The following is a 19,668-nucleotide window of genomic DNA, read 5'->3' on the forward strand; positions in this document are numbered from 1 at the left end:
CAAAGGAAGCGTCCAAATTCCACCATAAGACATACCCGCGGGCCTACTGCCTCATGCATAGCGGAATTGTCTCCAAAATGATTGTACATTAAATCATAGGGATGATAATGAGTGAAAAAAAACCACCACCACAATCTGACAGCTAAAACATGTTTTTCTACCAAATTTTTTTTTTAAATTCACATAAGCTACAAGCTGACCTTGACCTCTACAGCAAATTTGATGAGGATAGGATGGCTTTGCAATGAAAGTCAAAATCAACATCAAAATTTGAAAGCCAAGACTTTATTTTTTTTCACCAAATGTGCCCATTTTTATGTGTTTGTGCTCAATCGGAAGAGTTAGAGCCCGACCTTATTTTTTTTTTTTTTTGCTGTTATTGTTTTCTACCCTTGGGACAGGACTTACTAATATAATCAACAAAAGGTGGTTTGGTTCCCGTGGATTGCCAAGTAGGCACCATATATTGACCTGAGCAAGTAAGCAAGACTCATAAAAGGCATGGTCTAATATGCAATAAGGATCACCAGTTGGTAAACAACACACTTTTTTAGATGTAAGGCCAATACTTGCCATACATTTTTTTAGCTATTTTATCAGATATTGGACACCTCTTAGTTTTGTATCTTTTAAATGTAGACCTGAACAATCATGGTGACATCTGTTCATTAACTTTTTCAAGACTGTAAATATAACTTAAAGAGAATCTGTACTCTAAAATTCTTACAATAAAAAGCATACCATTCTATTCATTATGTTCTCCTGGGCCCCTCTGTGCTGTTTCTCGCACTCCCTGCTGCAATCCTGGCTTGTAATTACCAGTTTTAGACAGTGTTTACAAACAAAAGACATGTTTGCTAACCAGCATGTGATAGGCTGAGAGAAGCTCAGTCTGTGACTCATACAGAGCCTGCAGGGGGCTTGGAGAGGGTGAGTATAGCTTCTGCCTATTACAAGCAGAGCAGCACATTCCTGCCTGAGTGCCTGAGCCTGACAAAGCAGTCAAAGGAAAGATTTGATTATATAACAGAGATAATACAGCCACTGTGCAACTAGGAAAGGCTGCAGTAAGACAGACCACATTAGAACAGGGATGGTCGTAGTTGGCCAACTTCGCTACGCTGGAACTATGCGTAGTTTTACACAATTACGCTTTGCCAAACTATAGCTTCGAAATCAAATATTCGTTTCGTATGCATTTCGTAGACTACGCATTAAAATACTCAATTACGCGTAGTGCGAAGCATAGCATATGCGGATGCTTATGCCCGTATGCAGAAAATTTTATGCATTAATTCCTCTTCAAATGCTTAAACCGAAACTCTTCTATGCGTACATTTCCCTTTCCAATGCGTAAATTTGTAAGCATACAATCGCATGCGTAAAATTAGACGCGAGTAACGCATTCATAGTTCTCTACACAATACACTTGTTAACTACGCATAGTGGGCATAAGCTACGTGTAGCGGCACTTCACTACGCGTAAATTCGTAAGCGTAGTTTTGAAACTTCACCTACGAACTACGATGCATAGATGCGAATTATGATGCGTAAATTCGCACTGGCATAGTTTCTGCTCATCCCTACATTAGAACAGGTATAGAAACTTATAGGATAGAAGAAATAAGGCTGAAAATTTTGTTAAAGAGTCTCTTTAAAGGATACCCCAACTGAAATGTGACATAATGAGATAGACATGGGTATGTACAGTGCCTAGCACACAAATAACTATGCTGTGTTCCTTTTTTTATTTTTCTGCCTGAAAGAGTTAAATATAAGGTTATTGTTACAGCTGCAATAAATCCTAAAATAAATCTGCACAGTTTATACTTCCTGATTCATGGAAGCAGACATATTGTTTACAGCCTATACTTTCAAATGGGCTTATATGCTTATCTGCCATAGGCAGTCATGTGACATGGGAAGATCAAATTACAACTAGTGGTTAGACACAAATGAGGGGGAATTACACAGGCTAAACTCTAAATGCATACAGGGTGCATTTCTGTTATGTTTCCTTGTGTTCTGTGTAAGAGGTCAGGTCCACTTTAAAGGAACACCTGCAATTAAAACAACTTTTTTAATACTTTAAATTAGGGTACACCTTACCACTAGTGCTAGGGAAACTTTATTTATTCACTCTCCTCCTGTCTCCCTGACAAATATACTTCACTGTGTCACGGCATAAGGAGAGTCTGAGGAGGCTGATCTGAAGAGGTAACAGGTAACTAGATGTGCTGTAATATTACTTTAATATAACTAGCAGTCAGGGAGATATGTATACACTACTCCTGACTGACTGGCTGCTTGTGATGTTACACTCCTGGCTGCATTTACTTCCAAGGCTACTGTGTGCTGTCCATGCTGGGAGGGAGAGACACTGATAAAGATCCTGATAATGCCTTTGTAAACAGTCAGGGTAGTGAAGACAACAAGCACATGTTTCTGGAATCCTTAACCCCTTACCACCATCTGAATAAGATACTTTCAGATGATTGAGAAACCATACACTGAGGAGTTGATAGCGCCCCTCCCCACCCCTGCAGAGCCGGACACTTTTTGTATCTAAAACTGACAATGATTTTACAGCAGAGAGGAAGAGCTGTGTGAAGAAAGAAATTGCTACTTGTACTTGTAGTAATGTGTGCCCTAACACACAGCAAAAAAAAAAAGTTGTTTTAATCGATAGTGTTCCTTTAAGACCCTATTTACAGTTGAAGTTTAAAACTAAACATTCGTATTAAAATAGTGCAGTTTCCAATTGTAAGGCAAAGTTGTCGTGTAGGTTGCAGTGAAAGACAGTGTTGTTTCCACTTATTGGTTAGCGCAAGCAGAGACCTGCTACGTGGTCCAACGAGCCATTTAACCAGTTTGTTTATCAAGTTCTTTACTTGGAAAAGCATATCAACTAATTAATTTAAACCTCCCCCCCATTTAATAATTTAGTATTGCTGTAAATCTAGGTCCAAGGGGAGCAATTTACTTCATACTAAACTTAAACATATAAAGAGAAATAAAATAAAATCCTGTTTTGAAGCAGTTGTGGAAAAAAATTGCAATCTTGTAAATACCATAAAACATTTATTACTACAACAACTATATTTTACAATAATAACTATTTATTTTTAAATACATTTGAATAGATTTATATAGCACATATTGCTTAACGCTCACATCCAGTAAGCCTATGCTTGTCTCCTAACAAATACATTCCAGGGAGTAGCTAGTGAAACATTCTGTCTAAGAAGCGGTGGCAGGAAAGGCTGACATATCAGTATTACACAATAACTTTATTTTACATTTCTTGGTGACACTTTTGTTCCACAATATTTTTTTTATTGCAGCTTACATCATTTATAAAGAGATACCAGCTGGCTCACACAATAAAACATAGCATGGTTTTTTTCCAAGACTTCCCAATTAAAATACTGCTGCACACAGTTATAGAAACATCAATGACACAACAGCTAAAATAATCATACTTTTTTTTTATTGGAAGCTGCTTATTGTATCTGTATTTGGCAACACCAGCAGGAAGACTGATAAAATGACTTCTGCATCATTTATGACATTTCAATAGCAGTAATGATATCAATATTTTAACATTTATAAGATACCAAACTTTTTAAGAAAGATTTCCATAAGAAACACATAAAAATATACTTTATCTATATCATGCATTTGTGACTTCGTTATAGTCATGTGTATGTGATAAACAAAATGACGTGAGTCATATCATGAGTATTATTCTATAAATGAAGCAGAGTTTAAAAAAATAGCAAATATGAGGTACTTGTGCAAAACTATTCTATTGTATTTTCAGATCCGCCGCGAGTTAAAACTATGCCGCACTTGGATGTGATTGTGCGACCCCACTGGCACAAAACTCTACAATTTCATTGGCTCCTGACCCTGTGATCACTGTGAGCCAATCACAATGATCGCAAAGCAGAAAATTAAAAAAATAAAGGCTGTGCTACTTAAAGGGCCAGAGCTTGCTGTTCCCTTGTAGTTAAAGGGACCCATGACCCAAAATAAGAGAGAGATGGAGGCTATTTAAAATTTAAACCTTTTTCAATAATGCTGGTTATTTGGCTGTCCTGCAGATCTCTTTGGCTTCAGTAGTACCTGCATCACACACCTGAAACACAAATATGTATTCACTGTGGCCAAACTTTGGACAGAGCACTTGATCTGCATACTCTGGGTCTCTGGCTTATCCGTAGAGTCCCAGAATTAGAAAGACTTCCAGGCAATCAGCATTGTTTTAAGGAAACAGTTATGACAGCATCCATATCCTTCTCACTGCAGGGTGGCTTTTACAATCAGAACACTGATTGTAAAATTTCACAGGGGGGACAATTAAAACATATTCAAATAACATTTTACGGTAATTATCATTTCAGTATTGCACCTGTGTTTATTATGGGTTACAGAATTGTTTTTCCATTTGTCCATTCCAAAAATAATACTTTAATTTAGGTGTTACATTACTAGCCTCCCACAATTATTTCTATTGTTTTGATGTAGAAAACTGTTTATTATACTAAAAAATTCTTCTGAGACCAGTGGAAGCTTTAAGACTTTGTTTACTGCGGCATCACTGGGGTAGAAATTATCTGAAACCATCAGCAAGCATAGCTGATCCAGTCATTTCTTTGTATTTTGTTCTCTTCACATGTGCAAGTTCCACCTAAACATGAGGAAATACTTACAAATTGGAAGCTAGCTTGAGGGTAGGAAGACACTAGGTAGAAATGCCAGCATTGCGGAAACGCACATAATGCAAGTCAAAGGGCATGAAAAAACGCATAGGATGGTAGAACTCCCTTTCACTCCTGGGATCTTTACTGGCTAATTTTTTTCACTCTATATCCATTTTGGACATCTGTATCTAATACAGGCACTATAAGTTTATAGCACATGTTCTCGCATTAGACTGCATGTTCACTGTCTAAAATGGTTTGTGTCCAATTTGGACTCTTTTCTTTGTTTTTTTTATTTTTTTTTATTTGCATGTTCACTATGTATGTGACGTACGATTCCTGGGAAATTTATGATAACTCTTGATTGTTATGCACTTGATAAGGCTTTACTGTTTCAGGTTGCACAATGTAAAATGTCTTGCTGTCTGGGAGGGGGAGTAGGGGGGTCGGTTGTCCCGGATAACCTCTCTTTTTAAAGCTCCGGCCCAATTGACTTGTTCTGCTCCCCCTCTTTCGTACGCAATACGTTCTCATGTACGACCTTATTAAGATAAAGATTCTTCCTTTCTCTTCATTCGCAACTTGAAACCAGGTAATGGTGGTGGGTTAGCACAGGACTCATCCTAGAGCTCCATCTATTGGGTTCCTGTCATCTCACTTCCCCACACAGTGTATTCTACTGCACTGACTCTCAATTGGTTTGCAAATTAGTCAGTCCATAGATTGGTCTATCTACACCGTATTTGATACTTTACTTCATTAAGAGTACTCTGTTAATACGCTATTGATTTAGCCTTGAATTTAGCTCATGTTGTCTTCCTATTTTTCTTTCACTCTTCTCTTTTCTACCCTTTTCTCTTATTTCTTTTTCTCTTTCCTATTTAGTGGTGGAGAGACTGGCTGGTGGAGTGGTGGTCTCTCTATATCGAACACAATGCCTACTAACAAGGACTCGGTCCAGTGGACAGTCGCATCTCACAATGTCAATGGACTTAACACCCCTGAAAGGCGTTCAGCCCTTCTACATCTCCTCCAAAGCCAAAACATTATGATCGCAATGATCCAGGAAACACACTTCTCGAATCGTTAAATGCCCTATTTGAGGGATAAAAATTACACTAGAGGCTACCACTCCATCTCCCCAGCAGGTAGGACTAGGGGAGTATCTATTCTCTTACATAAATCTTGTGAGCTACAAATTAGAAATAATCTATCTGACCCTGAGGGTAGGTTTCTCTTTGTCCAATGTACCTTGGGCAACAGAGATATTACTCTGGCTTCGGTTTATCCTCCAAACGAGAAACAGGAATCTTTCCTATCAGCAGTTACTAACAAATTGCTAGACTACGTAAAGGTATGATTATCTGGGGGATGACCTCAGCGTCCCTTTGCATCCTCCGCTTGACACGTCCAATGGAAAAAACACATAGGGTTGCACTCTGCAATGTGCATTTTTAAAAATGCTGGATATTTTTCCAAAACGCATCTAAAACGCACATACCAGTAATAAAAGTCAATCGTGACCCAGAGTTATTGCATTTTAGTGCGTTTTGTATGCGTTTTGTATGCATTTAAAAAAAAAACACGTTTGATGATGTATTTTTCACTTCCTGTTGCCTTCCTAGTGATTTGCATACAAAGCATTAAAAAAACGCATACAAAATACATATGCGACACACGCAAAACGCAAGAAAAACTCATGTGCAAGAAAAAAAACGCAAAAGACACAGAGTAGGAACACACTAGGCAGAATTTCATATGCGTTTTCCACTGTGGGGTATGGAAACCGCATATGCGATTCTGCCTAAACACACAGAATCGCATGGAAAATGCACTAAAAATGCACAAATGCATATGCAGCAAAACATTACCTTCCCCGCACTGCCTAGTGTTACGGCCCCGTTCACACTGCACGCATTTCCAGCCGCATTTTGGAAACGCGTGCAGGTGGCCGACACGCACGACATCAGACATTGCATAGAGTGCAATGTCTGATGTTCACACTGCATGCGTTTCCGGACCTGTGCGGTCCGGGAACGCATGCTGCATGCATTTTTTGTAAAAACGCATGGCTGTCCCATTCACTTTTCAGTGATGGGATCAGCCACGCAACGCATACGAACGCGGATGGCGTGCGTTCGTACGCGTTGCGGTCCGCATGCGTTGCGGTCCGCGTTCTGCAGTCTGAACGGGGCCTTACCATCCCGACTGGACAGAGTATTCACTTTTAACCTAATTAGATACACTGAAACAGATCTGAGTTTTTGGTGAAAGTAAAGAAGGAATGCAGCAACTCAGCTGATTCTATTTCTTAGATGTCATAAGTTGACCTAAAATATATGAATTCTCTGTATCACAAAATACAAAAAAAGCTAATTTGACACATTAAATTAAAGGAACCCTGAAGTGAGAGGGACATAGAGGCTGCCATATTTATTTTCATTTAAACAATACCAGTTCCCCGAAAGTCCTGCTGAGCTCTTTGGATGGAGTAGTGTCTGAATCACACACCTGAAACAAGCATGCAGCTAATCCAGTCAGACTTCAGTCAGAAACATTATATCTGCGTGCTTGTTCAGGGTCTATGGCTAAAAGTATTACAGCCAGAAGATCAGGAGGACAGCTAGGCAATCTGCATTGTTTAAAAGGAAATGGTAGCCTCCATAACAACCTCTCAATTCCTGTGTCCTTTAAATTATTAATTCAGGAAAAGTGATCCCCAAAAGTGTTGAGTCTTCACCAGCACACCCCGCAAGAGATAACGGGCTACCACTCATAAAGAGGTCTGAGCTGCTTTGCAGCTGGGTTCCACCAGGTCACCACCCAACTGATCACTGGCGCAACAATAGGGGAAGCAGCCCCTGTCCCGCAGGGCCCCCCCCCCTGGGGCCCGCTCATGGCCGTTTTGAGGGAGCAGGAAGGGTCGCAGCATGAGGGGAGAGCTTTGCACATCAGCGGGGAGGGGGGACAGTCCCCCCCCTTCCTCACCTCGGGCTCCCCCCTCTGCGCTCCCCCTCCTGCATCTATCTAAGTGTAAGCAGCGGCAGCAGCTATAATTATCTCCATTCACCACCGGAGGTCTCCGATCTGGAAGTAATGTAAAGCCCTTGCAGATCGGAGACCTCCAGTTATGAATGGAGGTAGTTCTATCTGCTGCCGCCGCTGCTGGCACTTAGATATATGCAGGAGGGGAGAGCCTGAGGTGAGGGAGGGGGGGACTGACTCCCCTCCCTGCTGATGTGCAAAGCTCTCCCCTCATGCTGCGACCCCTCCTGCCCCCCCCCCCCAAAACGGCCATGAGCGGGCCCCAGGGTGGGGTGTGGGGCGCTCAATTTCTTGCAGGGGGGCCCGGGGACTTCTAGTTACGCCCCTGCAACTGATGATGAGCAAAATATGTCTTATCAAGGTTTCTGATAAGAGCATGTCATGCAACAATCAGGAGAGGTCAGAATTTAGTCAGGCAAAGTAAAAGTTTAGGCAGAGATCAACAACAGGGGCAAAAGCCAAGTTTAGACAATCTAGATCAGCAACATAGGAAGCACAGGAAGCAAATCAGGAACACACACTAAGCTGAATCAATGGACTGCAGTCAGGAGATGCTTTAAATACATACAGTATATGTTTTTGGGATGTCCTTTATGTGTCCCCACGCATGAAGCTTACTCTAGTGCATGTAAATATTGCACAAGCTATTACGTAAAGATCGAGGGAAAAGGGGAGTAGGAGGGCATGTGCACAAAGGCCAGTGAAAGCGGTTTTAGTATAATATATATATATATATATATATATATATATATATATATATATATATATATATATATATATATATATATATATATATAGTGCAATATAATAAATATTACACACACTAAACTAAGCTCTAACATATACAACTAACACTCTGCATGTGTGCATTTCCTGTGTGCAGCCCTTGGCTGGCAGTATGCTTAGCACACACTGTATATGTGTATAGCTCTCCAAGCAACCACCAAAATGCTAGAAATGGTAAAGCTCATGCGCACACAATGCTGAGCATGCATAGAACACTGGACACTGCTAGAACCACCAGGGAAGTTTTGACAAAAAGAAAACTTTTACTAACCCCCATCTGTATCATAAAACAGGTAACTTTTATCAGTATTTTACTTTTTTTTTTCCCTTGCTGGACTGGGGCCTTGTAGACCTTACAACAAGTAAGGGAGAATATTCAACATAAACTAGTCTCCAAAGGAAAAGGCCCTATGTGTAAAAGGACATATAAAGCTCAAACATGCAGAGCTACATACAGTAAGAAGCATGTGCTTTACATAAACGTGCCACCGCCTGAACCCAGCATGTTTCGCCCATTAACATAGGGATTTGTCAGGGGTACGCATAATAAGATAACAGTACATAATACAGTGTAAAAAACTCACAATTAATAAACTTTCTCATAGAGTTGCAGACACTCAAGTCAGAGATCAACTTATTATGGGTGAGGGTTTTTACACTGAATTATGTACTGTTGTCTTACTATGCGTAACCCTGACAAAGTCCTATGTCAGTAGCTCTGCCTGTTTGAGTTTATAACCCCAGTATGCTCAGCTTTATTTTTGTGGTGATAAGAGAAAGAGGACAGATCCCTTAAGCCATACTGTATCCAAAAGTGGGAGGGAACAGATCTGTATAGTTGGGCAGATACACTATACCTGAGAGGAAGAAACAATAGGCAGATTTGAGTGTATATACACCCCCCCCCCCCCACGAGCCAACTAAATCGAAAATAATAAAACAAAAAAATGTAACAGCACAAAAGGATGATATGAGTGTTTCATCACTACTTGGCAAGTTTGCTACGGTCTAAGATATACAGAAGTTGCAGATGCTTGTTCATCCCTGTCTAAGACATTACTGCCCACTTAGTAAACTGGAAGACAATGAAAGAAACTGAAAGGCAAATGTAACTTTTCTCCAGGTTCTGGAATCACCAGAACTAAATTTTATGCACCTACCTTTGCAGACGATGAGAAAGCAACATCAGTCTAGTCTGCATACTTCCTTCTAGTAATAGTAGGTAAGCAATAAGCCATGACTGGTAAACAGCTATTGTCTCAGAAAATGGTCCTAGTTATATTATCAACAAGGAAGCGTTCAACCTGTACATATTCTCATACATGCCCCCCCATGAAAACAAGTTGAGGTTACTAAAGTGCTTGAAGGTCTTTGGTTTTTTATGGTACAGTATATCACAGAACCTTTATACTCTCACAATGTGACCTTTAAATTTGTTTTTGAGCTTGAGCTGTTCCATTATAAGAATTGCGCTTAAGTCTTTGACTTAAGACTTTGTACACCTCAGCCCCTGACATCCCAGCTTGTAATCTTTCTGGGAGGAATCCTTTAGGCTCTCTTGAGTAATACTGCTACAATGTCACAAACAGGGCCGGTCTAAGCAACAATGGGGCCCCAGGGCAAAATAAACCTGGGGGGGCCCCTCAACATATACCCCGGAACAAAAATCGGCATTAGGGGACCTTTTTTGCAGCTGGTATAGTCAGGGTGTGAAGTCCCAATCGGTCAGAGCTCCACATTCTGGCAATCCCAGCCTGCATGGGGGACAAGGGGTTAAAAAGTTTCAGGAGGGGGGACCCCACATAATTTAAAAAAAAAAATTCCCACACTCTAAATATAAAAAAAAATTGGGAAAATAGGAAAAAATGCCAGGGATCTTCATACAGCCATATTGTGGCAGTATAGCGATCCCTGGCCAAAGCGCTGCGGCTGCGTATAGACCCCCTGGAAACCCCGTCAGGAAATTTATTGCGCTTTCGTTTGATGCATGTAAAATTACACTACCGTTAGGTTTGCTACTAAAAGTGACATTTACCGCATTTAAAACTATACTTTTTTCCTTCTAAACTTTAAAATCGATTTTCTCAAAAACTATAGGGTCTTTTTGAAAAATTGTTTTTTCCTCTTAATTCTAATGATCTCCTTAACATATACTGCACATTTAGGGTTTCTAGCATTTAAGGTGGATTTGCTATTAACCATTAAAGTCGGCAGGTTTTTAAATGTTTTTTTTTTTCCTTTGAAACTTTAAAATCGATTTTCTCAAAAACTATAAGGCCGATTTGAAATGTTTTTTTCCTCTTGTAGCCACTGGGGGCCCCTACAAGCTCTGGGGCCCTAGGGCAGCTGCCTCCTTTGCCTTAATGGTAGCGCCGGCCCTGGTCACAAACATCTAGGAGCTCGCAGGGCCACATTAAAGTGTACCCGTGGCGACATGTGACATGATGAGATAAATGTGTATGTACAGTGCAAAACATATTAATAACCAGGCTGTTTTACTTGTTTTATTTTTCTGCATGAAAGAGTTAATTTGTATGCATGGAAGTGACAGTTTCTGTCTTGCCGGTACCTTATCAGGAATATAGTAAACATCACTGATAAGCAAATTACAGCTATAAAAGTTTTCCTGGCAGAATACAACTTCTGAGAGCAGAGGGAGATAGGAAAAACATTAAAAGAAACTTTGGCAAATGTTATTGTTTTTAATTGCTCATTTTAAAATAAGCATTTTACGGAGAAGCAATATACTGTGTATCATTGTCTAACATTTTGCAAAATGGAGGGGAAGGTTATCATATGTTGCATTGAAAAGGCTCACTCCTTAAAAATTCAATATATACCATACCGTATTTCTACATGGGTGTAACTATCAAAGTGGGATAGTTTAGTTTACAATTTATATGTGGTCCTATGAATACATTTACACAAATCACTTTAAGTTCCAACCGGCAGTTCTAAGTGGGACCATATGAGTCTTATAATCACAAGATCAATGTAATAAAGAAAGCAACATTATATCATTTCCACATATGTAACATGATGTTTAATTTCATGGCACACTATAGAAGAAAGCTTCACAATAGTAAATATAATGGACTCTGAAGGTACAGACACTAAATTTCATGCTCTGGCTGTGCAGATTTCAAGCACAACACGAAAGCCAATTACACAAGCCGAGCGATGTTAATATCTTAAAATCCACTACACCGCATGTTTTTGTTGTGACTGACAACAGGAAACACAAGTGGAAACTTCTTTTTAACTGGCACTTAGTAGATAATGATGGACAGAGATGGAAAAATTCTAGTTATTATGACCTGTAATGCTAGGAAAAGGAACCATGGTGGACAGGTGAGTGACTGTGAAAAAATGTTTATCTGGAAACAGGAAATTCAGGTGCTGGATGCGCTATTTATAGCAACAATTTGCATATCCAGTAACTCTATGCAGCAGCTGTTCCAACCTACCTAAATTGGCATAAAATCTGCAGCAACGTTGGATGTAAGGAAGGGGGTTTGTGTTGAGGGGGCAGTTAAGGTTAGGTGTCAGAAAAAGGGCTTGCGATGGGGGGTGCAGTTAAGGTTAGGCATCAGGAAAGGGGGTTTTCAGGTTAAGAGTGGGGGTGGGTTAGGATTAGGCATTGGGGGGGGAGGCTTCTGTGTGAGATTAGGGTTAGGTTTATCCGAAGTAAAATATTGGTAAAACTTAGCGATATTTTACTATCAAACATGACCACTGTAAAATAGTAGAATATCGGTAAATGTTACCAATATTCTACTATTGGCTACTACCACGCTCCCAAATTTCCCATCTTCTTTATTTCATGTACGCATTTCTATACAGATTCACACTAATTATTTTACCATGTATAATCAATGAAGATATCGCAAGACAAGTCTTGCATTAACTATGGGCTATGACTGGTATTTTTGATTACAAAGCATTGTGAAATCCTATTTTTTTATTTGAATGTTATGTTCAGGGTAGGCAGCTGTGTGCACTGAACAATATCGGAGATACACATATGGCAAATGAATCTGAATGTCAAAATTTAATGAGGACTGTCTTTTATTGGAACTATGAAACTCTTTTGTGCAGTAAAATTAGAATGTGAAATACACGCCATTATAAGAGATGTTTGACTGAAATAAAAACTGTAAAATTAAAGGAAGACAAGATTATCATTTACACCAATATTTGTTTTCTACACAACATATTACATGTATCTGAGATAGAAATGAGTTTATTTTGTTTTGCTGAAATGTAGATCGTCAGTCTTTTTTTGGCACCAAGTTTTGTTCAGCAATTCTTGATCGGAAGCTTCAAGAAAATAACAGATTCCTGGAATATCAGATGGAAAGTTGGGTGGAAGGTCTTCTCTGGATCGAGGTATAAACTTAAATCCTTTGTAATCCTTGAGCAAACTGGAAAAATATTATAAAAGTGAGTATAAAATATCAGATAAAACAATCAACAGAAGCTTAAAGTACAACTGAATCATTTAAAAAGAAAAAAAGTAGGATGCTTATCTCAGTAGTGAGACGCTTTTGGATAATCCAGAGGCTTCCTAGATTAATTTACAACTTACCCCTCCAGCAAAAGGTCCCTCTAAATTACAAGTGTCAAACACAAGGCCATCCTTGGGATTTTATGTGGCCCTCCAGAGCTTTAAATGTGCATCATTGTAAGCAGAAAAAGAACAATCACACACTGCCTTCCCAACCAGAGGGGCACAGTAGTGACACGGTTTCTGGTTGAAACATTGTCAATCTGAAGTGGGGTGCAGCAACAACCCGACAGACCCCTCAGCAAAATTACCATGGGGCCTCCTCTTGGCATCCTAACCCCCTTGTGTGGCTTACCAAAAAGACTATGTGGGAGGGGAAGGCTAGCATGTTGCCTTGAGCCACATTAGATGATTGATGCTTTTTTGCTAAAGCAGCACTGGTCCAGGTAAATAATAAACTGTTCCACTGCACTAAACTACAGAAAGGGGAGGAGCTGTCCTCATGTTCATTGTAGTTACGTCAATGTTATATCTTAATAAACAATTTGGCGCATAGATTAGATTAGGTGTACTTTAACAAATGCATGACATTTTTAACAGACTGTTGCAACCTGCCTTCTCTGATAGACATAGCATTTTTGTTTGCTTCATATTCTGAGCACCCTCATGAATCAGATGAAAGAGATCAACCTAGAGAAAAGCACTTTGAGCATGGTGAGGGAACAACAACAGTGTAGACTAAACCAATACTTTGTATTTCCAATGCATTATTAAAGAATGAAGTGAATTATTAGCTGTCTCTAATGAAATAGCTGTTTAAAGTAACAGACTAAACACAAACATTATTGCTGTCATAAATTAGATGTACTGCTGGAAATCATGAATATTTTACAATGGAAACAACATTCTCCCCAACCATTTAATCATATTTCTAATGGCTGTGGCATCAGCAGAGGCAGATCACTCCATACAGCCAATAGAGTACCAACAAAAGAAGTGTCTAAGATCTGTAAAGCCTGAGCAGATATTCAATAGGTGGGCTTGTACAGAGTTGGAGAGGGCCATTTTAGCTGAATAATGAGCAGAGGTACAAGCTGCAGAGAAGCTTTTTGCTCATTGATCGATCAGGAGCTCTTCCCACAGGTTCCTGACACCTACATGTGGGTCTTAGACCCAAATGACAGATGAGTATGCTCTGCCCCCTGCCTACATTAATATTATAAGCCTCCCTCAGAGGCACGCAATACATATACTGTATATATATATATATGCAAGGTAAGAAATTACATCCAGGTTAGACAAGCAGAAACTTGTCTACCCTGAATGTAATTCTACACCTTGTACAAAAAAATATTAGAATTAAAGTGATACCCATCTAAGCAACTATCATTGTGTTGGCTCATATAAACCCCAGTTTGTAAATGTTTTGGCTTACAATCTACATGTGGGCGTCTTAACCCTTTGGGGCCTGGAAGGATCTGGCCCCTAAAGGACCAGAGCTGTTTTTTCCATATTGTGCTCTGTGATTACTGTGATTGGCTCACAGTGATCACGGGGTCAGGAGCCAATAAAATTAGCTCCTGAGCAAGATGCGGAAGCTCTGCTTTCACTGAGACAGTGGTGCGAGCGGCGAGGATGGCGGGAATGCGAGGTGGTGATTTATTGGAATCTGCGCCCTGTCAGAGCCACACAGTCACCAGCAGGACATAGATTTCAACCACGTCGGTCAGGAATCGGATAAGCAAAACAGGTAGCACTGTGAAAGGCAACACACCTTATTAATTTATAAGACTAAATGAAGTATTCCTCTGATTACCGACACCAGAACTGTCCATTGATCTTGCCAAACTCCTCTTCATAGCCAGGAGTACTTCTGAAGGGCACATGATCAAAATGCTTTCAACCGTGGCATACTGTATGTAAACAGTGGGACAGGTGCGCCGACAGAGGAATTGCAGAGTGGGACAAAGCATGTACCGAAAGGAGTAAAGTGCCTTCAGCTTCTGTTTGACTGATTTCAGTCGGAGCTATGAATAGAGAGCAGAGTGGTGCAATGGAGGCCAGCTAAACTAAGAGACCTGTAAGTATTAGGGCCCTGTAACAGACACATTTTAATGTTTATTTCAGGATATTGTCAGTCAACTTAGGCATCCTTTAAGTCCCCCCAAAAATTATCACACAGCAAAAAGAAATCTAATCAATGTGCAAAAATCCACTTTAGTCATCATGAAGAGGTTGGCTACCAAACCATAACAAAGAGTAAGTGTTATTTATATTGCCAGCTAAAAGGTATGTGATCTAGAAGGAGGATTGACGTCAGTACTGTTGATCCATTCTCATGGCACATAATGTTGATCCATTCTCATGACACATATCTGCAATTCTCCAACACAGTTGAAGGGTGCAGGAAGAGAGTTACTGCAAATATTGTTCCAAGTTGCAATAAAGACTCTCTCAGATCCAATATGTTTTTGTGTGCAGGAAAATGTAGAAAAGTGCAAGTGTGTGAATGGAGGCTGTCACAGTAGTAGAAGGGCAACTGTGCTGATTTTATATTCATACTGTACTTTGGTGATATATTTCTATGATACGCATGTACACAGTTACAGAACACCTATAAAAAACTGGTGGTGTCCCAGTAGCCAGAGACAAATGGGCCTAAATGCTAATATTTTTGCTCTTTATAGAATAAAAATCGTTTGGGGATTTTGCTTCTCTCCCTACCAACCCTCCATGCATTTTAACTTTAACTAATCCAATTTTTCTACTGTAGCTTTTCTGTAACTCTTTCTAATGTTTAGTTAACAGTATATTGAATTATAATCTTTGTTTTATTTTTTTTCTTTTATTGAATTATATGCATTTAATCAAACCTAAAGTGAAAATAAAAAACGTACGATATAATGAATTGTATGTGTAGTACGGATAATGAATAGAACATTAGTAACAAAGAAAAGTGTTTCTAATTTTTATTTTCAGTTATATAGCTTGTTTATAACATTGCATCACATTACAAGCCACACTCTATTTTAAACTATAAAACAATGCAGAACTAATAACCCTTTGAAATTCCCTGCAGTAAAACATTCTCTTAACCTGTCTTTCACTGTTTCTTGTTTGTTTAAGTGCTTCAGAAAAAAAGACTGTCTTCCAAAGCCCATGTTGGATGAAAGAGCTCAGAGAAGTTATTTTGGCATAGATACTAACTTAAGTTTTTTATAACTCTCCCTGTACAGGAAAACAATATGAGACTATTTTCTTTGCTACTTATGTTCTATTTCTTAGCTGTACTATACATACAATTCATTATTTCATAAGTTTATTTTCGCCTTAGGTTGGCTTTAAGCTTAGATTCCAGGCATTGAAAAAGTACCAATTTACTGCTAGAATGACATCTTACTTGTATGTTGTAGGACTGATATTGATCTTTCTTGGTATGCTGCATGATTCAAATTTATTAGCAAGAGTAACATTGTTTCCAAAAAGGCAATAGCGTGGCATTCTCACTCCTACAACCCCAGCAAACACTGACCCCGAATGCAGCCCAATGCGCATCTATTGAGAAAAAAGAGTAAAGAGACATGGATGTAAATCTGTTATAACTACTAAGACACTAAAACATGAAATGCAAGAATAAAAGTTTTGAAAAACACGTGAAACAGTCCTTTAGCCACATGTTTACATCTGCAATTAATATATATATATATATATATATATATGTGTATTATTATTATTATTATTATTTAGTATTTATATAGCGCCAACATATTACGCAGCGCTGTACAGTGTATATATATATATATTGTCTTGTCACTAACTGTCCCTCAAAGGAGCTCACAATCTAATCCCTACCATTGCCATATGTCTATATTATGTAGTGTAAGTACTGTAGTCTAGGGCCAATTTAGGGGTGAGCCAATTAACTTATCTGTATGTTTTTGGAATGTGTATATATATATATATATATATATATTTATATATATATATACTGTATAAAATGTTTGCACATTACAGTGCATATAGTGTAGCAAGACTACAGGCTTTGCTAATGTCATCCTTCACCTTTAAAGTGTACCTGAGATAAAAGTCAAGCATTTATACTTACCTAGAGACTTCCTCCAGCTCCCTCTCTGTCCTTCTACAGTCAGCTCCGGTAAATTCCCTAGTCACGCTCCACTGTACATTCGCAGTCCTGGTGGCAATCCCAAGTGTTCTGCACTTGCACAGTTACAGTCTTAGCAAAGCTAGCACAGAACGCTCCTTGGCATGGGAGCACAATCGGGGGGACGAACATGCACAGTAGAGCGTGCCGGAGCACAACTGGAGAATTTACCGGAGGAGACTGCAGGACAAGGAAGCGGCCTGGGAGGATGGAAAGGGAGGAAGCCCCAGGCAAGTATACATGCTTTTCTTTCTTTGATCTCAGGTTCCCTTTAAGACTTGGTTCACACATAAATCCGTATATTTCCAGTCCTGTCCTGTCAGTTTTGCATGAGTGTTCTATCAGTTTTACCTGCCAGGATTGGAACTGTACACCTTTCACGTGTGAACACACCCACAGAAAACTGATACAAAACTCATTCAAAACTGACAGGGCAGGACTGACTGGACCGTAAATGTACACCTTTTATGTGTGAACACAGCCATAGAAACATATACAAAAACTAATACAAAACTAACAGGACAGGACTAGATCAGAAATTAACTGAATTATGAGTGAATACAGCCATAGAAACACATACACAACTGACGCCAACTGTCAAAAACTGACAGGACTGGACACCTTGTCATGTGTGAACCAAGCAGTTCAATAGACAGTAATATTGCAATGTTTATCAGGATCTCCAGATGCAAATAATCACAGTGGAACATACAGAAGTCTGAGTTCTGTAGTCTTTACTAACTAACAAGAACCAGCCTATGTCCCTCCCCTCAGTGCAAAAGACGCTTGTATTTGAACAGATAAGGAGCACTCTGTACTCTGAAATAGCCTGTTTAGTTGGGAGTTGGGCACAGCGCTCGCTTTCATACATTTAAAAAAGCTGTGAGTTAAAATGGGTGTGGATTTAGCGGCTAGTAGAAGAATATCGTCATTTACATATATTCTACTATCTACTTTTCCATTACTGGAATATGTGTAAATTTACTGGTATTATACTGTCAAATGTTAAAACTAGAGTTCTGAAATGGTATAGCGATCTGCACCCAAACTAACTGATTCATCTGTGACAGTCATGCTGATTAATCAGAGGCTGTTACTGTTGCTGGCCTAGTGGTGGCTGCTAATCAGTGTCTGATACTGCTACAGTGGTGGCTGATAACCTAGAGAGGAGCAAAGGGGGAGGCAGAGCGGCAACACAATGAGGCCCCTGCATACGGCAAAGCAGCCGGCAAAGCAGCGTGGAATTAACAACTGTAGAAAGCTTTGGGGGCCACCAGAAATGCTTGGCGGGCTGCATTTGGCCCCTGGGCCGGACTTTGGACATGCCTAGCCTAATATAGACAAGACAAGACAAATAACATTTATATTGCGCTTTTCTCCTTGCGGACTCAAAGCGCCAGAGCAGAGCAGCAGCCACTAGGGCGCGCTCTATTGGCAGTAGCAGTGTAAGGGAGACTTGCCAAAGGTCTCCTACTGAATTAGTGCTGGCTTACTGAACAGGCAGAGCCGAGATTCGAACCCTGGTCTCCTGTGTCAGAGGCAGAGCCCTTAACCATTACACCATCAGCCAACTATATATATATATATATATATATATATATATATATACATATATATATATATATATATACACATATATATATATATATATATATATATATATATATATATATATACATATTTATATATTTACATGCTGCAATCGCTGCTGTCCCAGTCAACCATTTGTTGGTCAGATGATGCAAAGAATGGCACATGAAAGCTTTATCACTTTAAAACTTTTTAACTGACCTTAATAGGTTCCCCATGAGGAGACATTACTGTATCAGAGAGCTCCATCATCTTCAATGCCATTAAAGCAACTTGAAAAGAATGTGTATCACTTTCCTTGTGTAATCCACCAGCCACACAGTATGCATCCCCAATAGTTTCCACCTAGAAGTAAAATACAAAATATACATGATAATATTTGAGGAAAAGCAGAATATTGTTTTGGGGATCTCTTGAAAATCTATTATGCAGTTATAGGGCTGGCCCTACCTCAACGTGAGGTGAGACAGCAGTCTTGGGCAATGACAACTGCAAAAGGAGGGGGAGGGGACAGCAATTTGTAATATTCATTGGTCTCAATGTGATTAATATTTCACAGTTCAATATCAATAGTTTATATGACTAGTATTTTTTAGACAGTTACCATTGGTAGCACTCATACTATCTCCTCTATCTGTATGCTGGATAAAGGGGAAGGGGGCATTTTAAAGCTTGACTGAAGTAGCAAAAAGTCCAGAACTATATAACTGACTTCTCATAGATTGATTGGCATGGTGTGCAGATTGATTAACATGAACTTGTGTTAAATTTGACTCAGTCACTGCTAAGGGTATGAAAGGACCAATCGCAGTCAGGTGTGCTTTGTATACCCGAAGATCTTTAACTAAACATTTACAGTTGTTTAGAAAAAG

General features: G+C 39.4%; 1 protein-coding gene across 2 annotated transcripts in view; it reads right to left on the minus strand.

The window, feature by feature from the left end:
- Positions 1-12,764: 12,764 nt before the first annotated feature.
- GUCY1A1 (guanylate cyclase 1 soluble subunit alpha 1) overlaps positions 12,765-19,668 on the minus strand; it is an 85,914-nt gene continuing 79,010 nt past the window's right edge. For both annotated transcript variants that reach the window (XM_068278883.1, XM_068278884.1), the window contains exons 6-8: positions 18,998-19,141; positions 16,445-16,599; positions 12,765-12,961 (exon numbers count right to left, since the gene is read on the minus strand). In XM_068278883.1, coding sequence (XP_068134984.1) covers positions 12,781-12,961; positions 16,445-16,599; positions 18,998-19,141 — 480 coding nt within the window. In that variant the 3' untranslated portion in view covers positions 12,765-12,780. The remainder of the gene's footprint in view (positions 12,962-16,444; positions 16,600-18,997; positions 19,142-19,668) is intronic.

This window comes from Hyperolius riggenbachi, chromosome 1 (genome assembly GCF_040937935.1).
Source record: "Hyperolius riggenbachi isolate aHypRig1 chromosome 1, aHypRig1.pri, whole genome shotgun sequence".
Lineage (NCBI taxonomy): Eukaryota > Metazoa > Chordata > Amphibia > Anura > Hyperoliidae > Hyperolius > Hyperolius riggenbachi.